Genomic DNA, 24,278 nt, shown 5'->3' with positions numbered 1-24,278 from the left:
AACACCATCGCTGCCAGATGCCCTCCCAACAGGATTCTCATCAACATCACATGATGAACTCCAGGAATAGGCCATCTTTGTGATTGATTACCACAAAATCTTGCATTTTTAAAAATTAATATAAGGAGTTTTCATATATTTACATGTTGTATCAGCAAATGACTGGTACATGTGAAGTTTATGGATATTTTTGATCAGAATACTTCCATTTGATAACCCTTTTGTCAAATGTTTGAGGAAACAATTAGCCATTTGCCAATGTGCGACATCGCTGTACATGTAAAGGATCATTTCTAATTATTTTGAATATTTCAAGGCATGTCAGGAGCTTCGAACATGTAGAACTCTGGCATGGTTAAATTAATTTTCACTATGTTTTTCATGATTATGAATACAAAATCAACATTAATAATCTTACATGTAATAATTTAGCATGCACATATTATATTATTTATATCTTTATCATGTTTACTTCTTTATCATGTTCATGTTCTTTAAACAATGCTTACGGTACATCGTCCATGTAGTCACATTACTGGCATTGCTATTGGTTTGAAGCTTAGGTGTCTTTGATTTAGCATCAACAGATAAAAAATCAACAGGGGTCAAAATGTCTAATTGTTGCAGTGCTTCAAACACTTTTAAGAAATATTGTTTAGAATATCACAACAAATGGTACAAAAATGCTTTTGATGCTGTAGCTTTTTTCCTATCCAACATTTTAATTATTGACATTTTTAATCTTGCGGTTTGTTCTTCACTTAACACTATCAGTGTTAAAAGAATAGTAGAAAAATGCCCAATAAATCTTAATTTGAAACAGATTATTATCATATATCCTTTGTGTCTGACCTACCCTGTATTTTGATAGTACATCTCAATTTCTGTTTGCATGATGTAGTCATTCTCTGTTGCTGGCTGGTAATTTCTAAGCACCATCCAAAACCAGTAACTAGTCACAGGATTAACAGTTGTAGAATCTGGTTCTTGAGGTCTTGCTGGATCAACTGTTTGAATATTTCTGTATCCAGGATATATAAAATATGTGCATTGTTGCACAGACTGTCACAATGATTGAGGTTACAAAACTTGGAATTACTTGCACTGCATTGTTGACCAACGCTTAGCTCACTCACACCATGCATGTTTTAAATACTTTGTTGAATAATTAAGCATGAATCAATAGTGTTGTCATCAATCACTGGTGATCAATAATGGATGAAGTAGTCACCATGGATACTGTGTACTGCAGTTTGTCAATAGATGTATCTCGTATGAATTAACGCTTCCAAATCAGTCGATTACAAATCTATTACGCACCATAAAGCTGATGGCCTAATCTATGAGCTGTGTTCGTGTTGGTAGGAAAGAACATGTTCTCCTGTTTCTTGACCATATCTTGGGATATGCAAATCATAGGAATCCTATATGATGTCATTAATTGAAGAGAATACTGTTTAGTTTTAGGTTTCTGGCCTTTAGTTTGTTTGGATCACATATTGAAGAATTGTGGTACACTTTACTCACCTGAACTCGTTGAGATGGATAGTCTTAACTTGCATTTTCAGGTAATTATCAGCTTTTCAAAAAGAATATTAGAATATTTCACCAAAAGACATGATAGAGGCCCAGATATTTGCGAAAATATTTTCAGTAAATTTTAATGTGTATTACAAATTTTACTTCCTCTTTGATGGGGAAGTATAAAGCAATTGTTCCATTGTTTTCATTGTATGCAAAGAACCATTGCTCTCGTGGTTAAGTGACATTTTTTTAATGCAGTTTTGCAAATAAGTGAGGATGGCATTATCCATAAATCATAATGTCACTAATGATTTTATGGACTAATGTTTCAACTTTGGCATGTTGAGAACATGAAACATTTTGCTTCATTTCCTTAGAAAGATGACTATGGGTTATATAAAGAATTACCTAATCACGACTTGAATTACAAAGTATCTGTCCCTTGGCCCCACCAAGGCTCAGAAATATACTGTTATCCCTCAGAACAGGTAATCTATAAAGTATAATTCCTCATAGCTCATTGCCTACTCTCTTAATAACCAAAACTTTGGTTAATGTTGAAGGTACTGAAAGCACCTAAAACAAAATTAAGAATTTTTTATAAACATGATAAAGGCGGACAGTCAATATTGTAAATCTTGAAATTAATGCATCTCCAAATTTATACAACTGCTGACCCTAAGCCAAGAATGCGACTCAGTATCAATGCAACTCCCCCCTACATATCCTTACCTTAATCCAATCTAACACAAATAGCACCGCTTCTTAGCACTGAGTAAAGAACTTCTGTAATAGCAATAAACTGTGTTTTCTTAAAAACAACACACAGTTTATGTGAACAACAATTCACAGACTGGAGTTGTCAAGTGAAACCGTCTTGATAGTCATTTTGGAAACATAAATGCTAAGTTTCATTAATGCGAACAAAGACCACTCACATTTTTTGCCTTTCATTCACACTTAATCTCAAGATTTAGAGTATTTTGGAACAAGATCTCTAATACGTCTTCAAATCTGAAATATTGTAATACAAGTAGAATGGAATGTTTATGTTATAAATTATTATTGCAGTCGTTGCTTATGATCAGGATGATAGTTATTTATGTTGCTTCTATTCTTGTCTTTCTTGTGACACTTGTTTTCAACAACTGAGAAGATTGCCATGGTAACAACCAGAGCATGATAATTGCCTTTCTGTTGAACTCAACAATGCTTGATATGGAGTATGTACATCTACGGGATGTATATGGTTTTGATGAGACCGCTTTTGAATGTAATTTATTTTGGCAGTTATTAACACTTTAATCAGTTAATATTGTATTCCACCATCTGTCATGTCAAAAAGTCATCTTTTGCAGAATGGGAAAATAAATGACCTCTCAGAATCATCTTGACAATTTATAGTACCTCAGTCTTTTGGTAAATACAAAGTACATACCGTATTCGATGTAATAAGCGCCCCACCAGTGTTCCCGTTTACCGGTAATTACCTGTTTTTTACCGGTAAAATTAAGCTTGGACGGGTAATTCATTTTACTGCCAGTCCCTGTGGACCGGCAAATATAGCATCTTATAAATCTTTGTTGTTGAACAAAACATTGACAATATTCATATAAGTATATATTTCGATCAAAATGAACTTGTAAGTTGACTTCTAGGTTTCCCCTGTCTGTTTTTAGTGCTATTAAATAACATTTTGCTTTGCTTCAAGGTTAAATATACATTTGCAGTGATTTAGTCTTGAAATATTATATAAAAAAAGAGAGTTGAAAGAATTAAAAACATGTTATTTTCATACGTTTTTTCATTTGTTGAAAGTTTGGACTGAAAAAAAATAGGGGGGACTGGTAATTTTTAGAGTTGCCAGTCGTGGTGGACTGGCAGTTTCAAAAGCCAGCGGGAACACTGCCTACTCTAATAAACGCCCACAGCGATATTTTCTAATATATTGGCTATTGAACAATACCAATTAGCACCCCTTCTGATTGGTCAATGTAGACAAGACTTATTTATTTGCGTATAATACACACTCATGTGTTATATGAACCCTTAATAATGGGCAATTAAATTCTGGAAAAATTTATCTCTCGTATATAAACATTCCAGGCTGTCAGCATAAACCACAAAATTTATCTTTCAACTGTTTGGGTTTTTTTCACCAAAAAAATATTCTAATAAGAGCCCCCTATTTCTATTATTGAGAGCGCCCTGGGCGCTTATTACGTTGAATACGGTACTTCATTGGGAAATATTCCCATGTGCGGTCACTTATACTGTGGGTCACTGTAGGGACTGGCATCTATGACTAGGTAGCCATATTTCCTGCCATCTACAGTATCAAGTAATGACTCAGAGAACTGACTTGTATATACTTACACACTATGAAACGCATAGTGGAATTTGGGAAATAGAGAGTTGACACTTGTAACTTATAAAGAGTCAAAATCCACTGTGTGTTTTTAAATGCTTCAGTATGGATATATTTAGGTGATCATGGTCATCTCACTTCTTAGTATATGATAACAGCATATAATAACAGTAACTATTTCAATCTTCTGTATTTAAGCACCATGCTAATAAAGATGATGCTTTACCATGTTTACAGTTTCTAGTTCATGTCTTTATTATCATTAAGGTCACTATTAGGTTCATAAAGGGTCGTCAGGCATGTAATGTTCAGGGCTTGATTTTAACTATATAAAAAAAGAAACAGTGCAACCTATCATTGAAAAGTGCAACCTAATATATATGTCCACATGCACAAAGTGCATGTAAAAACATTTCAAATTTGTGGACTACCCCTTACTTTTCTCCAGAAATACAGTGAACGCACTCAATACTCAAGCTTTTTGTACCATACTTCATCACTAATCCCTGTGTTATGTGTAAATTGTCATGCTTTCTTTGGCTTGACGTCATCAAATTGGATACTTCAATATTGTGTGCACATTACTAGCCTAGTGGTTAAAGCGTTTACTCGTCACACCGATGACCTGCAATCGATTCCCCACATGGGTACAGTGTGTGGAGCATGTTTTAGGTGTTCCTGACATGATATTGCTGGAATATTGCTAAATGCAGCATTAAACCCATCTTCCCGAGGCAAGAGAGTTAACTGACTTTAAAAGTCCAGTTTCCACCCTTGCCGAACTAGGCTGGTATTATGGAGTTACATTTTATTTGGACTAACGAGTCTATGCATAGTCCAATCAAAATCGCGCACCGAAATCAAAATACGGTTCGTAAACTGTCGTGCAGATTTCGATCGATTGCAGGATTTGTAAAGCAAGTGCACCGCCAACTCACTGTGAATAAGGTAATTAATATACTATGTTTGTTCTTTCAGGGCCCTGTACAGCCCCTGCTGGATGGAGCTAAAGGCTGGCTGAATGACTTGTGCAAGGGACTTCAGCCATGGCAGATAGTGGTGTACACATGTGGTGGAACTGTCATTGCCATAGCTGTCAAGGACTTCCTCAATGGAGAGGAAAGTAAGTCTCACACACCATTTATCATCTTCCCGAGGCAAGTGAGTTAACTGACTATACAAGTCCAGTTTCCATCCTTGCTGAACTAGGCTGGTACTATGGAGTTACATTTTGACTGGACTAACGAGTCTAAGCATAGTCCAATCAAAATCACGCATCGAAATCGAAATCCGGTTCGTAAAGTGTCATGCAGATTTCGGTCGGCTTCAGGATATGCAAAGCATGTGCACCGTTAACTCATTGTCAACGGATATTTTCTAAAAATCAAGGTGCTCATGTGATTTGATGCACTTCGCAATGTAAGACTCATTTTATCACAATATAGATCTTGATTATCGATCAGATCGTCTTGACTGCGCCACCGTTTTGTTTGAATCAAATGCAAGTGATACGAGAGGTGGAATCTGATTGGTTAATGGGAGAGGCATAGAAAGCACATAACTCGTAATAGCCACTGGTGGCGCTACGATCCAGCCCAGGAATTACAGCCTAGTTTGGCAAGGGTGAAAAACTGGACTTTTAAAGTCAGTTAACTCTCTTGCCTCGGGAAGATGACCATTTATAGAATATAGGCAATAGTTGCCCTGTAGTTTCTATCTAATTGTTGACATATTTTTGGACAGCTACACTTGTTTTAGAAAAAAATATGATCCTTCATCACCCATGAATACATATATGCTGTTCTGAGTGGTCATAAATGTTAAGAAACAAATCAAGTCACGGCCTGGTTCCAGTGAGAGGGAAACCAGCGAGTACAGAAGCACAAATGGCAATATTTCTTGTGCAGCATGTGCCACAGCCTTGTGTTTTAATATAAGGCAACATTAAGGATCACACAATGTTCATGTGCTGGGTAGGGCTTTGTCGCCTCCTTTCATTACTTGACTGAAAACAGACACACATCATTACTACACCACATCGCAGCCATGTGTATTCACACGTGATGGGGGAACGTATACAAACCCATGAAGACATGATGTATTGACAGTGTTTTTAGGTGAACAAAATGAGGGTATAGGGAAATGTGGGCTGTTAGTTGTAACCAAGAATGAATTGTATTGTTTAAGTGGTAAGGAAGGAAGTAGCTGACAGTCACTCACTAATCACAGTGCAGCTTGTGACCTTTGATATTTGTGGCAAGTAAGATCAGTTTGATAGTTCTTTCAGTACTGACTGAAGGAAATAATATGTAACAAGAATTCCATGAACTTTAATGTTATCCTATTACACGAGAAAGGGAGAAAGGAATTGCTTCAAAAAGTTTCACCGCAGCAGTTTGTGTGGTCTAAATAGTTTGAATTATGTTTGCAAGGTTTACAAGTAAGGACCAAGAAGACTTTCTTCAGATGGATGAAGAAGATCCCATATGTAAAGAGGCAGATTGATGAAGAGCTGGGGAAGAATGTGAAAGGAATGGAGGATTCTTTGCGTCATGACACAGAGGGCTCGGCTTTTGTCCTGAACCTACCCAGAGAAGGCCTGTCAGAGGTAAAGTTTTATTTGTAACTAACTATAATGAATGGAGTATATTGTGCAATTATAATATATTATGGGGCTGTGAGGTGGCCTCGTGATTAAAGCGGTTGCTCATAACGCCAAAGGCCTGGGTTTGATTTTCAACATGGGTACAATGTGTAAAGCCTATTTCTGCTGTACCCTGTTGTGATGTTGCTAGAATATAGCTAAAAGCAGCAAAAAACCTCTCACTGATTGGATGTTTGACATGACTGTACTTGCTGTAGCTCACCCGTGAATACATACGGCCATATTGCAGTGCAGTCACTACATTAATCCCACACTTCAAGTGAGCTCCTGGTTCCACCTTGGGAATCCTGCAAGTGCTCAGACAAAGGAGCGCACAGTGTACATTGCGTAAGCACCAATATGTTTCACTTGACTTTGTATACAAAATGTGCCTTGTGGTTTCTGCTTTACCTGTTACTTTAGTGTCAGGTTCACACAAGTTCTTGCATGGAACTGGACTAATTTACACAGTCCCTTTTCATAAGCTGACTAAAGTAAACACACTGCACCACAGAGCAGACCTTTGCATTCACAAGTGATGCCGGAACCTAGTGTATACATACCCCTGAAGTATTGATGATTTAGCATTTGATGATAATAGCACTTAGCAGCCTAAAAACACAATATCTATTGGTTTGGTTTTTTTTCAGGTTGATCTTATGAAGGAACTTGAGAGATACAAGAATTTTGGTATGTAGTAGATAGAGACTACTACACTCATTCTCGTTAGATACCATTTTTACGAAACGAGTGGACTTTCTATGGTATCTGACCGAGCGAAAGCGAGGTCAGATACCATAGAAAGTTCACGAGTTTCGTAAAAATGGTATCTAACGAGAATGAGTGTGGTATTTTATTTATTACCCACGTTAGATATATATTTAAGTGTAAATACATAACAACTTTCGTTCGTTGACAGACCAAACTGAAACCGGTTGCAAAATCTGGTTGCGCATTAATATTGATATATGACCAAATATGGGCATTGTTGACATGTTTATGCATACGCATTTACAACACGCGCCTGCTGTTCTGTTTGCAAACAAACCAGCACCGACGCTCAAGATCCTTTTGGAAGAAAGTCTTCAACTTATGGTAATTTAAGCGCCATTTTGTTAGTACGCAGGACACCGATAAGAAAATTTGAAATGTCACATTAGCGCCGCGTATTAAATATCGGACCAACAGTCGGTCACACTGCCGGGGTCCCGTCTGTGCAATCAAAATGGTTCGGTTTCCTTGATCTATCAGCTGAATTTATATCATGCCCGTTCCATTTTGGAAGAGGGAAATCAGACTGTTCGCCAAAGACATTCATGTTAACTGTACCACCCTATATACTGAAGACGTGAAAATCAACAAACTCAAATCTGCTTGCATGTCAGTGACAGCTTCGAACGATCGAAGGGCAAGGTCGCCACCGGAATAAGAAAAGACAACCGCGATCCACTCACAGCGTTTTACGCTAGAGATAGGGAATGTTATTGTTCACATTTGGGATGTTTGGGGCCACAAAATCAGAAGTCAGGCACACTTCCACGGAGTTTTCGAATGATTTGTATCGGAACTGTGAACTTTAAGTGATCTGGTCGTGCTGTCGTGTTCGTTCATCCATGAACAACACCTCCCGAAACAGCGCCACAAAATACGCTTCAAAGGGGACACCGATGGCACAACCGGATCATCCCAAGTAAGTCTCGATATCTGTCCAGATAGTTTAAACAGACTTCATTTCACCACGCTTATCCTTTTACGTTAAATCAAATTGAAAGTTGCGAAAGTGGTCGGGTGCGTCACGCTCAAGGGACGTGCTCGATCAGGAGTCGTACATTGTAAATCGATTTATAGATCTAGCTCGATTATATGTCTGTAGAAGCTCTATGCATAACTTATATAGAATGCAAACCGAATTTGATGCAAGTGACTATCTTGTTTGGTTTAATAAGGTGTTTGTAAATATCTCTCGTTCTCATGAATTTCTTCAGTTCTGCCTTGTAATCGCAAAATGAATGACGTCTCGCGATTTTTTATGAATGAAAAAAGTAGTCCCGGTGTGACAGAGGTCACGGTTATCCAATCAAAACGAATAAAACAAGGTCATCCTTGTACGACACACGTGTGACGTACGGATTTAGTATCTTACCACCTGTATCTTCACCACGTGGGTAATAATGTGAAATATGAAAAATGTTTTCAGTTTGAAAATAACGCTATATTTCATTCCCATATTTGTGTTATGTTTGGTTTTATATTGTAAATGTTCAAACTCATCTTACATTTATACAAAGTTTCCCTCAACATAACCAGTGGCATTATGGCTGTCGAAAAGATTTATGTATCTTTAAGGTGGTGGGGAAGCCAAGTGGTTCATATCCCCTTATTGGTTCTCTGTTTGAATCCAATGGTTCATGTTCTTGGTACCCTCATCTGTGGTATTGCTAAACAATGCTAGTAGTGTACTTATTAAAAACCCGTCTTCAAGTAAGCAATATTTTGACCAACAGCTAAGATCCCGTGGGAGAAGGGCATGGTGTCTGGTGCAGTCTACAGTGGTGATCCTGTGCTCACAGAAGTCATGATCAAGGTGGGGAAAATGGAAACAAATTTAAATTTATCTTGTTCATAATAGTTGAATTATTAAGCATTATCCATAAACTACCAGCATGTAAAGTATGCCTGTCATAAGAGACAACTATTTTAGATAGGTTGGTCAGGTTATGGACGTTTGTATTGTATGAAATGGTCCCATTCTTTGCAGTATGGAATGTAATCTTTCACCAGTGTTTCCTTATGGTGATCCCTGTAGATTGTATGTTTCTAATGCAGGCCTACAGTATGTTTGCATGGACCAACCCACTGCATCCCGAGGTCTTCCCAGATGTGAGAAAGATGGAAGCAGAGGTAGTCAGGATGACCTGTTCCATGTTCAATGGCGGCCCTCAGTCTTGTGGAACAGTGAGTTACTATCTCTGTGTAGTGATTCTTATCATGAGCTTTTCACGGGTGAAGGTGTCCCAGTGGTATTAGGCTCTGCAATGCACTGTGCAGAGATATGTCCCTTGGCCATATCAGAATCCTGGGTTTGAATGGGTCGTAATGATGATATTTGGTCTTACAGCTGTACGAATGTGCTCATGAATTTCACCAAAGTACTAAATGTCCACTACATGAATCACCTTTTTAGCCTCGGACAACAAACTGACACACCATGCTGTAACTGAAGTACTGTTCAATGCAGCATTAAGTCAAACTCACTATCACAAGATTGTCAAGATGTTTAGCAGAATAGTTGCTTATTATGTCAACTACTGGTTTGTCTGGCCCAGTCATGATTATATGGAGGCTGCCGTGATACAGAAGGAATATTACTGACTGGGCGCAGAACAATATTCACTCACATTTGTATTGACACTAACATTGTGCTGTGACTACAGATGAGCTGCGGTGGGACAGAGAGCATCCTGCTGGTGTGCTTGGCTTATAGGAACCAGGCCAGGGAGGAGCGAGGGATCAAGTTTGCAGAGATGTATGTAGTGCCACCATGGGCTTTGTATCCTGTGTATACATGACTCCTAACCACTGATGCATCTTTATAGCTATTTGTTCTGCATTGTCAGAATCTTTCATTGATGTAGGTGGTTTCCTTAAATTAATGAATTTCATTTGTAATGCAAAATCAGATGATCAGTGATATATGTGTAAGGAACATTGCTAAAGTCTCAGGTAATGTTAGAGTGTTTCTGTTATCGGTGGCTGCATATTTACTGTTGAGGAGAGTTTGACATTTTGAATGTTTATGGAACAGGATTCACATTCTTTTATCTTCTTTTCAGCATTGTACCTGTCACAGCTCATGCAGCTTTTGATAAGGTGAGTTTATGTTAAATATCAGTGAAGACAGTGAAACAAAGCATGTTTTATCAATATAGTGGATGGTCTTGAATCATTCATGGCCCATTAACAACCACCAATATATCTGCTCGGTAAGTTATTTCACACACCTAACCAAAACATATATGCAAAAGAGTATGAACTAAAAGCACTGTTTTAGTTCTGGCTTTAGTATTATTATGACATGATCTTATTCCATTAAGGGGGGCACGGGTGGCCCAGTCGTCTAAGGCCCCGTGTGCAGAGTTGCGTCCCATGGGCACGCCAGAAATCTATGATTGTGGGTTCGAATCCCGGTTCGCCCAAATTATGTTTCTAGGTTTATCAGCACCATACCTGTGCTCGTGGGTTTCACCGAAGTCGTAAACGTCTGAGACCTACATCACTTCGGGCTGTCTTCCCACATTAAGCTGCGATATAACTGGAATACTGTTAAAAGCGGCGTTAAACCCAACTCACTCACTTTTCCACTAAGTGACTTTGGTGCATCAAGGTCTGTGTATAGGTTAGACCACTCCACTCATAATATGGTTATGAAAACAATGCTTAACATTTTAGGTGCTACAGTTCTTTAACAGAATGTTGACCATGGTTCAGACTTGGATCTGATTTTAAATTTTTCAAATGGTCAGTTAAACCCCAAGGTGTGAAGCGATTAAACAATGGGTCCAAGTAGTCTAATCTATGTGAACCATGGCCAATAATCATTCAAAGAAATATAGCATCTAATATGTTTTACATTTTTTTTAACCATATTTGAAAGGATATTCAAGAAAACTTCACTGCGAGAACACTGTGAGTTGCTCCTGTTTCATGCACATGAATATGTGTTTCCTGTTCCTCTTGCATGTGTGTCTCACTCTTTGACAACCCTGGTTAGGAAATTTATGTCCCAGGGCAAGTATACAATTCATATAGAACCATTGAACTCAAGCACATATATCAATCAACTAAACATTACTTGCCAATGTTGATGGGCCTATTATTTATGAGCAAGCATATCCCTGATTAATAATTTGTTAGCCTTTAGTGCAGATTTACCAGGTTTGAATCCATGCTATGACACATATTTTTTCATAAAATTGTTCTATCTTCAAGGTAAATGATAAGGGAACAAATGAAGCTCCGTCTTTGCCAAGTGCTGTTTAACTAACAATTCAGTGGTCAAAGACAAAGGATCCATGATTTAAGTTGATATATTGAATTAGGATAGTTTATGGAACAGATCTGGGACAAAGATGCATTGTGTTATGATCATGATGACTTAATGTCTGTTCGTAGGCTGCCCATCTTCTCCACATGAAGATCACACACATTCCCGTGGACCCAGAGACCAAGAAGGCCAATGTCAAAGCCATGAGGAGAGCCATCAGCAGGAACACTGTGATGGTGAGTGCTGTACTCCTGTAACAGATCCGATACAGCATAGAAAAATAATTCAGTGAAAGCTTTTTAATGCCAGTCAGCTATATACTGTCTTTTTGATGCATGCCTGTCAGTAACAGAGTCATGACAAGACAAACAAGTGACTGGAATCATGAGCATCGTTCCAAGCTGTTTGAGCATGACTCACTAATCAATCCAAGTATTACAGTTGCCTCTTACAACCAGTCATGATGTACTTGGGACCTATTCTAAAAGGGGTTTCCATTAAGTAAAGAAATAGTTTATAGTTTATTATGTGTTAAGTTACAACATACATAATAAATAAAACGTTTGTCATCTTTGGTAGACGAGAGATGTATATTTTATCTAGGAAGCTGAGCATATGTATTCAAGGGTAATGGAGGAACGTAGTGTTTCAAACTCATGAAGTATTCATGAAGATTTATTTGTTGATGTCTGTTTTAAATATGCTGTGTATTTCAGCTTGTTGCATCAGCCCCTGGATTTCCTCATGGAGTGATCGATCCAGTGGAGGAAATTGCTGCTGTAAGTTTATGTCACGAGTAATGTATTACCAGAAGAGAGAAGGAACATTATTTTCAAAGGGACATAACATTTCTGACATCACTGGTGATGTCCCTTTTCTAACATGTATGGCTCATGGGTTGTAGAGAAGCATGTTCAACACTATTTCAAGTGATACCTTTCATCACAAATCTTGCACTGATGATCACTACAAGAACTTGCCTGCATTTATAAATGATAGTTAAAAGCTATGGTCTTAGTACTGCTGCACAGTGCCAGACAAAATAATGATGTACTCTTTGACATTTTATTATAGAAATCTGAATGGTTCAGCAAACCCATTTTGTCTGTCCAGACAGATTATATAATGTCTAAACAGGGAAATTCAAATACTTCACAAAAAGGTTAAAATCATTGTCACACCTTGTACATGTTAAGGGATTAATTGCCCTTTTCCTTGGCTAAAGGAATAGCTAATTCATGAAGTCATTTTAGAGTTATGTAGCTACATACAAGGATGTAATAAGGTCGACTCTAAAAGGTGCTGTATGCATAAGCCCTGTTTATTATGTGTTTATGTTTTTATTTCTGTATATACATAGATGTTTTATGTAAAATGTGTAACTAGGCAGTCACTCTCATATTCACCAATATTCAGTATTAGAAATTATGGGATTCCTAGGCTCTTTGGGGTTTTCTTTCGTCTTTCAAGTTTGGCAACCACTGAAAGATATTACTTTTGCTTCTTAATTTCTAATATTGATTGATAATTATTGCTTGTTGACAGCTGGGAAAGTACTACAACATTCCTGTTCATGTAGACAGTTGCCTTGGTGGCTTCTTGATCCCCTTCATGGGGAAAGCAGGCTTCCCACTGGCTCCATTTGACTTCCGTGTTCCTGGGGTTACCAGTATATCTGCAGACACTCACAAGGTAGGTCCTCAAGTGTCTGTAGTGTTGTCTAAATATCATCACTATGATTATCAAATTCAGAAAGGTTTAGGCACATAAACACAATGAATATTTGTGAAACATTAGCTCCATTGGTGATACTTACAACATTGGTTTAGCAATAAGGTAGTTATAACAAACCCAAATTGTTACACTTATCCTATCTCACACTGTGAAAAGTGCTTGAACAAAGTTTCCAGCTGAACACATACCAGCAAACTTGAAAAGGTGAGGATTGGTACAGAATGATGTTTTCAGAGTTCCCACCTCTTGGAAGAAGCCATGCAACTTATGCAAATTCCATAAACGTGATGTTGACCGCCGGTTGAAGTCCAGGGATGTTGTACATGCGCCTTTCTCTGCTAAGAAGCCCAAATGTGACACCAAGCCAGCTGTCCCCTCCACCAGGTCCATCATGAAACCACCTCCGGTGTCTACCATACCCTCCATGTTGGTGGAAGATGATGGTGTTTCGGACAGCTTCCTCACTGACAATGTTCCTGCCAAGTCAACCCAGATGTCTGTCCCCAGTGTGCCTGTTTCTACATCTACGTTGGAGCGACCAGCAGCCTTGGAAATCCGCATTGTCCTCTCTAAGGATGGCTCGTCTTAGCCAGCTTCAACAGCCCCTGCTGTCGATCTTCCCAGCGGTCAATGGCCATCAGCTGCCAGTCGCTTGTCAGGTGATGTTCCACTGACTGCTTCATCTCGGTACACAGTTGCTCCCAAGTTGTCGGTACTGGTTTCTACTTCATCATGGGGCGATTGCCCTAGTTCGTCTACTACTTCTACTAAGTAACCGCAGAGCCAGGATCGATCTCACAACTCAGACAAGGATTGGCATGCTCCCTCTAAGAGTCTAAGATCAACCTACTTGGGATCTTTGCTCTACGTGGGTTCAAGTCTTCCACCAGGTGTGCCATCTCCTTCACTGCTTCAAAGGACGTTGGTGAGTCAGCCAAGCCATGCCACTCACCCTCTAAGTGACTCACATTAGCTATGGGTTGACTGGGAACTTCTGCCCCTAGTCGAACCAATCGTAGAGACTCCTGCAGACAGAAGAACCGTTTTTCAGAGAATTGTTCAATCCTGGCAGACACCTTCGTCACGCTCCTCCTACGGAATGGATACAGGCTGCCATTGATAGGATCTCCTTCAACAGCCACACCCCAATCAGCAAGAGCATTCGGCTGGCCAGCTTTCAGCTCTACAAGAACATACGGGACGTTGATTTCCAAACATTCTATAGATTGTTGAGGTCAAGACCCAGATACCCTGTTATTTTACTCGCCAATCTTCCCGGTCCCGAAGAAAGACAGCATCAAGCTCTGGATGATCTTCAACATGAAGACATTCAGTGCATTGTATCTTGATGATACACCACATTTTCGCATGGCGTTTATCTCGCTCCTTTGAATGATCATCCATCCTTGACCTTCAAGACTCATACCTACACATACCCATCCATCATGAACACTGCTCTTCCCTCAGGTTCCTTTTCCATGGCCATCATTACCAATGGAAGGTGTCTTTGAGCCTTAAATTGACGATTGCATTCAGGTCTAGGCAGATTCAGACATCCTCGAGCAACATCTGGAGTTTACATAGCACCTTCTTCATCAGCTAGGTTTGCATGTTGCAAAGTCTGAGACAACACGCACAACAATGTGTCCAGTTCTTCAGGGCTCTATTCGACACCAAACTGGGCATGATGTTCGTTCCCCCGGACAGGTGGTCGAAGATACAACAGGTTGGGCTGCTGGCACTCAGACAGCCCCTACCTCTACACCAATGGCAACAGCTGCTAGGTCTTCTGACATCAGCATATATGTGCTTACATAGAGAGGTCAACTTCAACTTTGACTGATCTAGTGCTACCTGAAGCCCTACCTCCAGAGCAACAATTGCCAGATCCCAATCTTCCTACCGATCGCACTGCATCGGCATCTTCAGTCATGGTTAGTGATTTCAAATGTTTGCACCGGAGTCAATGCATCGACTATGGGCTGGGGTGTGCACTTCCACGATCTACAGGTGGCAGGGTGCAGGTCTATCGAAGAAAAGCGACTCCATGTCAAACTCAAATTCAAGGCAGCCATTCTGGCAGTGTTCCACTGGGCAGAGGTCCTTCGTGCATCACACCTCATGAGCCAGTTGGGCAAACTATCAGTCATCTGGTATATCAACAAGAAGGGCTCCACCAAACTGATGTTGTTCCTGTCACTGATGATCAAATTCTTCCAATTGATTGACTCCCTGAATGTTCAGGCCCAAGTGAGGCACATTGCCAGGATCAACAATGTCATAGCCGACTCCCTGTTCTGACCAAACCAACCCTCTCTGATAGAATGGCGTCTCCACCTGATGATTTTTAGGTGGATCTGCCAACTTTACCCAACCCCAGACATTGCAACCTCGCAACCAGGTTCAACACTCAATTACCATGGTTCATCTCTCCCAACTCAGATCCTCAGGCATGGGGTAACAACACTCCACGCCTACACTTTTCCCCCGACCAGCATTCTACCAAGGGTCATTCTTTGACTGCTATTGGTCGCTTCCTTTTGGCCAAAAGGAATGCCCCGTATCTACCTCGAGGCTGCATGACCACATTACTTGCCTGCAAGAAACTCTTCATCCCACTTTCAACGGCAGCCACAAGGAAGTCTCCTTTTGGTTTTGCTGTGACATTGCCTCCGCCTCTGACATCCAATCCACTTGAGACTCGAGTCATTATTATTCGGGTTCCGAGACTGAGTACCCAGTGGAGGGTGAGCTACCTCAGCTGTAGAGACTCTGGTCTTCAACACTTCAGAACGACCTTTCATCAGACTAATCAAAGCTTCGCTTACCAGATCATGAAAGTGACAGTCGGAATGTGTTTTCTAATCATGCAACCTCGAAAACGTTAACACGGGGTATTCCGAATGACAGTTACAACGACTGAACTGTCAAAATTATCGTCTATCTCATGCTTCCGTGGGATAAACATTTGAACGGAGGAGGCGTTGCACAGTATGTGGGAAGTACTGCAATACAATCTCAACCATATATTAGACAATCCGTAATGTTCGAATTTTAATCGAGGACTGTGTCAACATATTTTTCAAGCGTAGTCTGAAATGGAAGTTGCCAGGTTGAAACTCGTCCCGTAAAGATTAAAAAAGCTGCTTTCTAATTGGCTGATGTTGACTTCTTGTTGGTCATTTCAGTGGTCGGTCAAAGTTAGTGAAAGGTCGTTCTGATGTGACCCGTAATGGGATGTCCTCAGATCTTTGTTAGCGGCAGTGACAACTTAGATCTGATTTTAATGAGATTGCTCTTACGACAAGCATAGATGCCTTTTATAGCAAGCTTGGGTTGCTGAAGACCTATTCTACCCCTGATCTTGGATAATGAGGTGAGGTGGCAGGGGTAGTCAAGTGATCATGTCCTGTAAAGTCACACCAGATTACAGTGCGTGACCAAATTGATGGGTAGGTGTCCATGGTGATGCTGGGATGTGTTCAGGAAAAATGTTTTTAGTAGCTGGAAACTTTGTTCAGGCGTGTTTCCACATAAGGATCGAAAGCAGAAGGAAGAAATGCAAAGTGTGAGATAGAATAAGTATGTAAATATACAATGTAGCATTAAATTTACAATTTTTATCCTTAGCCAATGGTAAGAATATCATTATATATGATCTTTATTTCAGATAGAACAAACATATTTGATCAACTCTTGCTTTAATTAACCATAATTATTTCAGTGTGTGAATATTTCTCAGCCTTATTTCATTCTGTTAGTGACAGTGTCATGTATGTTATTTCAGTATGGCTATGCCCCCAAGGGTTCCTCAGTGATTTTGTACAGAGAAAAGAAATACCGCAGCTTCCAGTTCTTCAACCAGCCAGACTGGCCTGGTGGCATCTACGCATCACCAACTCTCATGGGTATGTGTGTTGAGTAATCAGATCTCTGTTCAGATCAGAATCTCCTTGATTGAATTTTCATTGAGGGAAGTTGAGGGACGTCCAGACCTAGGGTATCATCAAGGCTTGTTCTCCCAGCCTTAAACATAGCTGGCCAACGTTTAACAGTATAATAGCTAGGGCACTTATCCCCATACTCTTGGGACATGCGGTCGTGAATTTTCTTAAGGGGTACTTTTCTCTAACATGTCTAAAGTCAGAAACTTGATGACTGCTCTGTACTAGTTCTTTTCCATTTCCATGTCCATTTGGAACCCCCTCACGTTAACCTGGCTGTCACTAATATACAAACGGCCTGAACAGACCAAATACACTTGCGAAGAACCACTCGAACAATGTACAACATTGAATAATTCACTTTGTTATGACCCAAAGTTGAAAGTTAGTCAGACTTAGAACTTTTTTACCAGCACTTGTATACCTGAAATACTGTTCAAAATGTCTGTTTCAACTCCCTCACTCTAACCCTGGTTTTGTTCCTCTGCTTGTTGTTGCTCATTCAATGAACCATGTGAATATATTAACTGAACTGGTGCTTGTGGACTCATGCCCAAGAAAATACAATGAGTTCTCTACAATGTTGTTTTGTTTGTTTATAGAATCAGTTGACCAGAGCATTTAAACGAGTTTAAATTGAATTTCCTTCGTCAATTTATTTTTCTTAATTAAAACGATACAACTTCAAACTAATTAGTCAAATTAGTATGTGTTCCAAAGCGTTTCCAAATACTTGATTGGTATTATTACTCACAGGCAGCAGAGCAGGAGCCATAATTGCAGCTTGCTGGGCGACTATGATGTACATAGGAGAAGATGGATATGTAGACTCCACCAGGAAGATCATCAATGCCACCAGATATCTGGAGGAAAAGTAGGTCCTACTTTAGCCTTAGCATAATAAAAGCATTAAATGTTAAATGAGTCTAGTTAAAGTTCCAAGTCTTGCTCTGCTCTTGTATCACTAAGTTGGACCAGAATCCTTTGATTATAGGTTTCCAATCCTAGATTTACCTGGCTTACCTGATTCTTAGTATACTACTCAACATTGGATAAGTACCTAAATGATCATCTTTTTTTGCCAAAGGTGTGGTTCTTTGCCAATCTTGATTGATATATACAGCACCATACCCGAGCTTGCATGGTGAGAATCTAACAGCTGCATCACTTTTGGTTGTCCACATTAGGCTGATACTCTGATATAATTGAAATATTGTTCAAAGCAGCTAAAATATATTTATTTGTCTGTATCAGGTTGCAAAATATCGATGGACTCAAGTTGATTGGGAAACCTGATGTGTCTGTGATAGCATTTGGATCAGATAAGTTCAACATCTACAGACTGTCTGATGCACTGGCATCCAAGGGCTGGACGCTCAACCCTCTACAGTATCCTCCCAGGTGACATATTACTGAAGTTACTCATATGTTTCTGTTTCATTTTTGAATTAGCAGGTTCACTATGATCCTGAATATATCCAGTTTGTCGATCAGTGTGCAGTTATCCAATGGAACCTTACACTCTTAGTCATAGGATCTATAGAAATGATGGCTGTCAGCTATCAGCCAACTTGAATTTTATGTTTTTCCATTTACGGTTTGATTGTTTCCTACACAGAGACAATGCATATTTAATTTCTCAAAGTATATAACATCAAGATGGACTGAATTGGGCATCATGCCATGTTTAAGCTGAATCTGGATTGTCTGGTATGTTAGAAACAATACATTGACATTATTTAGGGAGTGAGATTCGGGGAGTTGGGATGAGATGGGGTTGGAGGTTGACTGGGATATTTTCAATCTGATTAAAATCAGATCCTTTACATGCTACTGCTGCACAAAGATTTCAGGACATTCCATTACACATCACATCAGTACAAACTTCCACAAACTTTTGACCAACATTAATAGCAGCTTTCTTTAGCTTTATGGCACTAGTTTCAAAATTGCGGCTTCCATTCCAAACTATTCTTGGGAAAATATATTGTCGAAGTTCTCAATTCAAAATTTGAAAAAGGAATAAACGAAAATTCTGGAATGTGTTTGCCATAAATAGTTTCCTTTTCTCATCTTCATCAGTTGAGTTTTGGGAAAGAAAAAAAGCCTTCTCTTGGTTGTAATGTTAATGGGATCGCTCTTTACGTTCTAGCGTGCACATTTGTGTGACTTTGCTGCACACCAAGGATGGAGTGATTGACAGCTTCGTGAATGATGTGCGCACTATGACAGCCGAGATTATGAAAGACCCAAATGCCCAAACTGGAGGCGCCGTAAGTACTTCCATCAGAACAACCATACACTATGCTAATAACTACATTAAGTTGGATAGGGATAGAGATATTTCTCATACGTTATTTACATATAAGAGTAATTTTTAAAAAACTTTATGGTTTACACCTACTCAAAAAGTATTTGCACATTTTTCATTAAATTTGATTTGGACCTTCTCTAAGAATGGCTTTCATTTTGAAAATGATTGGGTTTAGATTAATCAATGATCAAACTCAAAATTCAGGTTTTTTAAGAAACATGGTTATATCTATGTCAGTTTCTGAGGCATGGTTATCTCTTCAGTCATGAAATTATATTTATGGTTACATTCTTTTTAGTAAATCCTACCAGATCATATGCCTACTGCATTTATGTCAAAGGATAAGGTCACCTTTGTAACAATTGTGAAATGTAGTTGTATCATATTTTCTCTTGAATATGGTGTTCGATTTTTGACAGTAGAGGATATCCTACCAAGAACTTTATGTGGATCTAGGCAATACTTAAATCACATGCTATGAGCAGGTCAAAAGTCAATGTCTTGAGAAAAATGACACTAAAACTATTATGCTTACTCTTTCTCAACAATTATTAATGCATTTATCATTAAAACTTGATCATGTTGATTAGACAAAGTCTGAGGGCCTGCACCAGTTAGACAGGCAGTCTAGCTGTAATATGGACTCAAAGAAAACAGTTTTGTCCATTCTGCATATTAGACTCCACTGTCGAGGCCGTGACCTGCATTAGGAGATATGCATTTATACTTAATTAATTTTTGTTGATAATATCTCTTTAGCTATTGATTCATACATTTATTCTGTTTCACAGGCTGTCATATATGGCATGGCTCAGAGCATCCCCGATCGCACCCTCGTGTCTGAGTTGACACGGACATACCTGGAACTGTGTTACGACACATCCCTCACCTCAGTGTCTGCCAATGGACATAGTATCCCCAATGGAAACTGACCCGAGAATGAATCAACAGTGACAGTACCTCCCTTCCACGTCTGACATCGACCATACACTCAGTTATCTTGCAGTCGGATTACTGCCTCTGCAGTTGGTTATGTTCTCGATTCACTCATGCTTTGTTAAATTGCATTTCCCTCTACTCTCTGATTGATACATGTAGTTTGTTTCAGTTTCTTGTACTGTTAAACAATATCTACCTTTATTATTTATCACATGTTTTATGACTATTCAAATAATAAGTCAAATGCATATTTATTTACTCAAAATGTTGATCCATTAGGTTATCTTTTTGTTAGTATTTCTTTCTGAAATTAGAAAAGTGACCAGCTGTTTACACATAAATTAGAAATTTCCTTTCACAGTTTTAATCTCAGCTTATTTGTTTAAGATTAGGATATGGCCTTTACATACAACATTTTAATATAATGAACTTTTTACGAGTTTGTCCAACAATGCAATGTGTACATAGTCAACAAATATGTTCATACTATTTATATATGTATACACATTTGAACAAATGCTTATAGTTCTTTATATATTGTATGTTTTACTATACGAGAGGGAAACTGTTTCTAGTTGGTGTTGGGCGAGGCAACATATTTTCTGTACAAGTAAGGTTTATCAGTGTATAGGAATTTCATCTGTAAGTGCAGACTTTGAAGAATTATTCCTTTAAAAGCATTTAAAATAAATACTGTACACATTTTTAGCTGAATACTTTTTTTAAAAACTTTTACATTTAAAACATTACATAAGGACAGCCTTCTCCTTACCAATTTGTTAATTAGATATCAGCAAGTCTTGTCATAGCTGAAACACTTAAATAAGGGGTGCGTTGCAAAGTGCATGTACAGCGTTACCAAGCGATATACAGCGATTTGCCATACAACGGTGCGTTAACTTTCAGCTGCTTGCAAGCGAAACAATTGCCATTTAGAAAGAGTGCGCAAGGGCTTCGAACTGTTGCAGACCCCGAGATGAGCGATTAATTTGCTTTCTCTAAGCGATCCGTGGCTTGCAACGCGCGCAAGGTAAAATATTATTAGTAACTGTGTAACAGTCAAAAGAAAGTTTACTTTTAAATTATTGATATGCAGAGATTAAATATGACAGTTTTAAAGTGCTCCCCCCCAAAAAAAACCAAAAAAAACAAACAAAATAACACCCAAAAAACAACAAAACAAACAAACAAAAACAATCATAGGAAATGTGTCAGTAATGCGTGTTCATGTCATTGATGAACTATGACTTACGAATATGTCACAGACCAGACCCTGACAGCAGGGAGTATTACCATCTAAATATTGATAACTCTCACTAATTTACCAGTAAAACATTTACGACACATTTGTTAATCACTGTTATAACTATGTTTATCCACACAGGAAATATAGTGTAGTACATATCAGAAAGTTATAAGTGTCCATACTCTTCATGTCTAAGGTATCATTTAACGTCTTCCTGGGTTGATGCTAAACTGATAGTGGATAATCTGATCTCTCGTGACTATAACCACTGTCTGTATATCAGGTCTATACAATTGTCACGTGCCATATTGTACAGCGTTTATGATGTATGCACACAGATGAGAACTGGTATCATTGCAGTGTTTGAAATTACGCCTGAAAATCCTGGGTGATAAACCTAATGTTACACATTCATGTTTTAGGGAATACATAGGTTAAAATGCTTGATAACCATAAATAACAACATTAAAAATCTAGGACCACAGAATCCCTCTTTTTTCTTATATGTGTGTGTTTGGGGGAGTTTTTCTTTAGTACGTTTTGATCTACTTGGTTTACAGATTCACTGAACAATTCACAAATGTGAAATATATGAGTGGATTTTTTTTGCATGAGTAGTAACCATTGTAATTGAAAAAAATTAAAACTAGGTCTAATGGAGAACAAAGAACTTTAGCTTTCATTTATTTTTATCATCCAACTATATTTGTTCTAAAGATTTTATTATGATTCTTATTTCAACAACGAACCCTGTGGCCCCAGAAATATAATAAGTAAACTATGTAATAAATATAAGAAGGCCTTACTGAAGTTATGGTATGTTTTCAGGTTTAATTTCCTTAAATCACAATTATCTTGTGACATTCTTTAGTACAAATCATCTAAGTATGGCGATAGATGTATTTCATAGTGATTAAGACTAGATCTGGCTGGATTTGGCATTTCAATTTATCATGTCTATACTATCTTAAGATTTTGTATTGAGCCACAAATACTTGTTTGCTTCGTGCATCCCCAAGCCTAATGGGTGTTATCTATTGTAGCTTGTTTTTAACCACGTGTGTATGTTTTAGGCTTTCTTAACTTCTGACTGAACAAATATGTATATGGGAAGTGCTAATGTAGTTTCTATATATAATATGGGAAGTGCTAATGTAGTTTATGTATATAAACTGTTGGTCCTGTGGACTTATGTCAACTGAGTCATCAGGGATGAAACCATGGAGATTAACAGATGTTTTTCTCAGTCCACATATATATAGCGATAAAATATATTTAAGGACATTGATTCTGTAATATCAGATTGTACTAGATTTATACTATAGAATATGGAGACGGCAGAAATTAGCTGCATATATAGGCATTACAAATTCTATAGAAGAATAGTTGCAGTCTACAGGCAGAGTACAGCCAGTTTGGTAGCAAGATCAACCGCAGCCATCATCCCTGAAATGTGTCGGCAAAAAGTATCAGTACAGTATTTCCAGGCACCAGGCACAGCCATCCCTCAGTTTGGTGGCATCGTCATCAGATGCCATTATCCCTCTGATAACAGTCATATGCAGTTTTATAGAATATACATGTTGAGGGTGAATAGAAGGTATGGTGAAGATGTGTGTGGTAGTGAGAGCTTGTGATATTAATGTTGTTGGTGTGAAACTGATGTAGTAGATGTGGTGAAGGCCAGTAGGGATCTATTCAGGTCTCGATTTAGCTATATAAAACATGCACCAGTTCAACCTATTATTGAAATATGCAGTCTAATATTTGTCTACTTGCAACAAGTGCATGTCAAAAAATTATTGTGGGACTAACCCTTAATTGTTCATACAGCTTCAATCTTTGAACACCCTACCCCTAGCTTTATTTACAGTACTATATTACTAATCCCTGTGTTATGTGTAAGTTTTCATGCTTTCTTGGGTTTGATGTCATCAAACTATGGACACTATAAGATTATGTACATATGTGCCTATAACATTTATAGCATTGCATCATTAATTTACTGACACTTGCACCAGACGGCATATGTATAAACTTTGAGTAACTTATGGGACCAGGGTGCAACCTGATTTTGTCTGGTGCAACTAGGTTTTCATGTCAACATGCACCTGGTGCAAATAATAGCAAGTTCCTTAAATCGAGCCCTGCTATTGTGATGGCTGTACTTCCAAACGAGGCTGTTGTGACCTTGTCTGTAAAAATGTTTGCAGCAAGGGGTATTTTCATTGTTCTACCTCTGTCGATGGCAGATTGTGATAATCTGAATAACAGCATCAGAAACATGCTTTTGTTGAATAAATCACCATCATCATATATGTGTCCGTGTCATTTGAAACTTTCTGTTATTGCCAGCACCTGTGGATATCCTTTGTTAGAATTGTTCATTCTCCTGCTCTGTGATTTTGTTCATTGCACGTCATCATAACCTGACTGTGGATTGTTGCTCATTATATCAGTCACTGGATTGACTGGTCCAAACTCAAATTATTTAAAGGCTGCCCTCATATAGCTGTAATAT

The 24,278-nt window shown here is 38.5% G+C and overlaps 1 protein-coding gene across 1 annotated transcript in view; it reads left to right on the top strand.

Annotated features, from left to right (window-relative positions):
* LOC139468281 (sphingosine-1-phosphate lyase 1-like) overlaps window positions 1-24,071 on the top strand; it is a 37,215-nt gene extending 13,144 nt beyond the window's left edge. The window contains exons 2-16 of the mRNA XM_071250151.1: window positions 4,871-5,015; window positions 6,325-6,500; window positions 7,187-7,226; window positions 9,041-9,120; window positions 9,363-9,491; window positions 9,971-10,062; window positions 10,370-10,406; window positions 11,709-11,816; window positions 12,297-12,359; window positions 13,126-13,272; window positions 17,102-17,222; window positions 18,015-18,132; window positions 18,513-18,659; window positions 19,411-19,531; window positions 20,364-24,071. Of these exons, the coding sequence (XP_071106252.1) occupies window positions 4,871-5,015; window positions 6,325-6,500; window positions 7,187-7,226; window positions 9,041-9,120; window positions 9,363-9,491; window positions 9,971-10,062; window positions 10,370-10,406; window positions 11,709-11,816; window positions 12,297-12,359; window positions 13,126-13,272; window positions 17,102-17,222; window positions 18,015-18,132; window positions 18,513-18,659; window positions 19,411-19,531; window positions 20,364-20,504 (1,665 nt within the window). The 3' untranslated portion in view covers window positions 20,505-24,071. The remainder of the gene's footprint in view (window positions 1-4,870; window positions 5,016-6,324; window positions 6,501-7,186; window positions 7,227-9,040; window positions 9,121-9,362; window positions 9,492-9,970; window positions 10,063-10,369; window positions 10,407-11,708; window positions 11,817-12,296; window positions 12,360-13,125; window positions 13,273-17,101; window positions 17,223-18,014; window positions 18,133-18,512; window positions 18,660-19,410; window positions 19,532-20,363) is intronic.
* Window positions 24,072-24,278: the final 207 nt, after the last annotated feature.

Source organism: Haliotis cracherodii, unplaced genomic scaffold, assembly GCF_022045235.1.
Source record: "Haliotis cracherodii isolate W230 unplaced genomic scaffold, xgHalCrac1.p SCAF_2, whole genome shotgun sequence".
NCBI classification, from domain to species: Eukaryota; Metazoa; Mollusca; class Gastropoda; order Lepetellida; family Haliotidae; genus Haliotis; species Haliotis cracherodii.
Note: the sequence above shows the minus strand (reverse complement) of the source record. Positions and strands in the feature narration are given on the sequence as shown.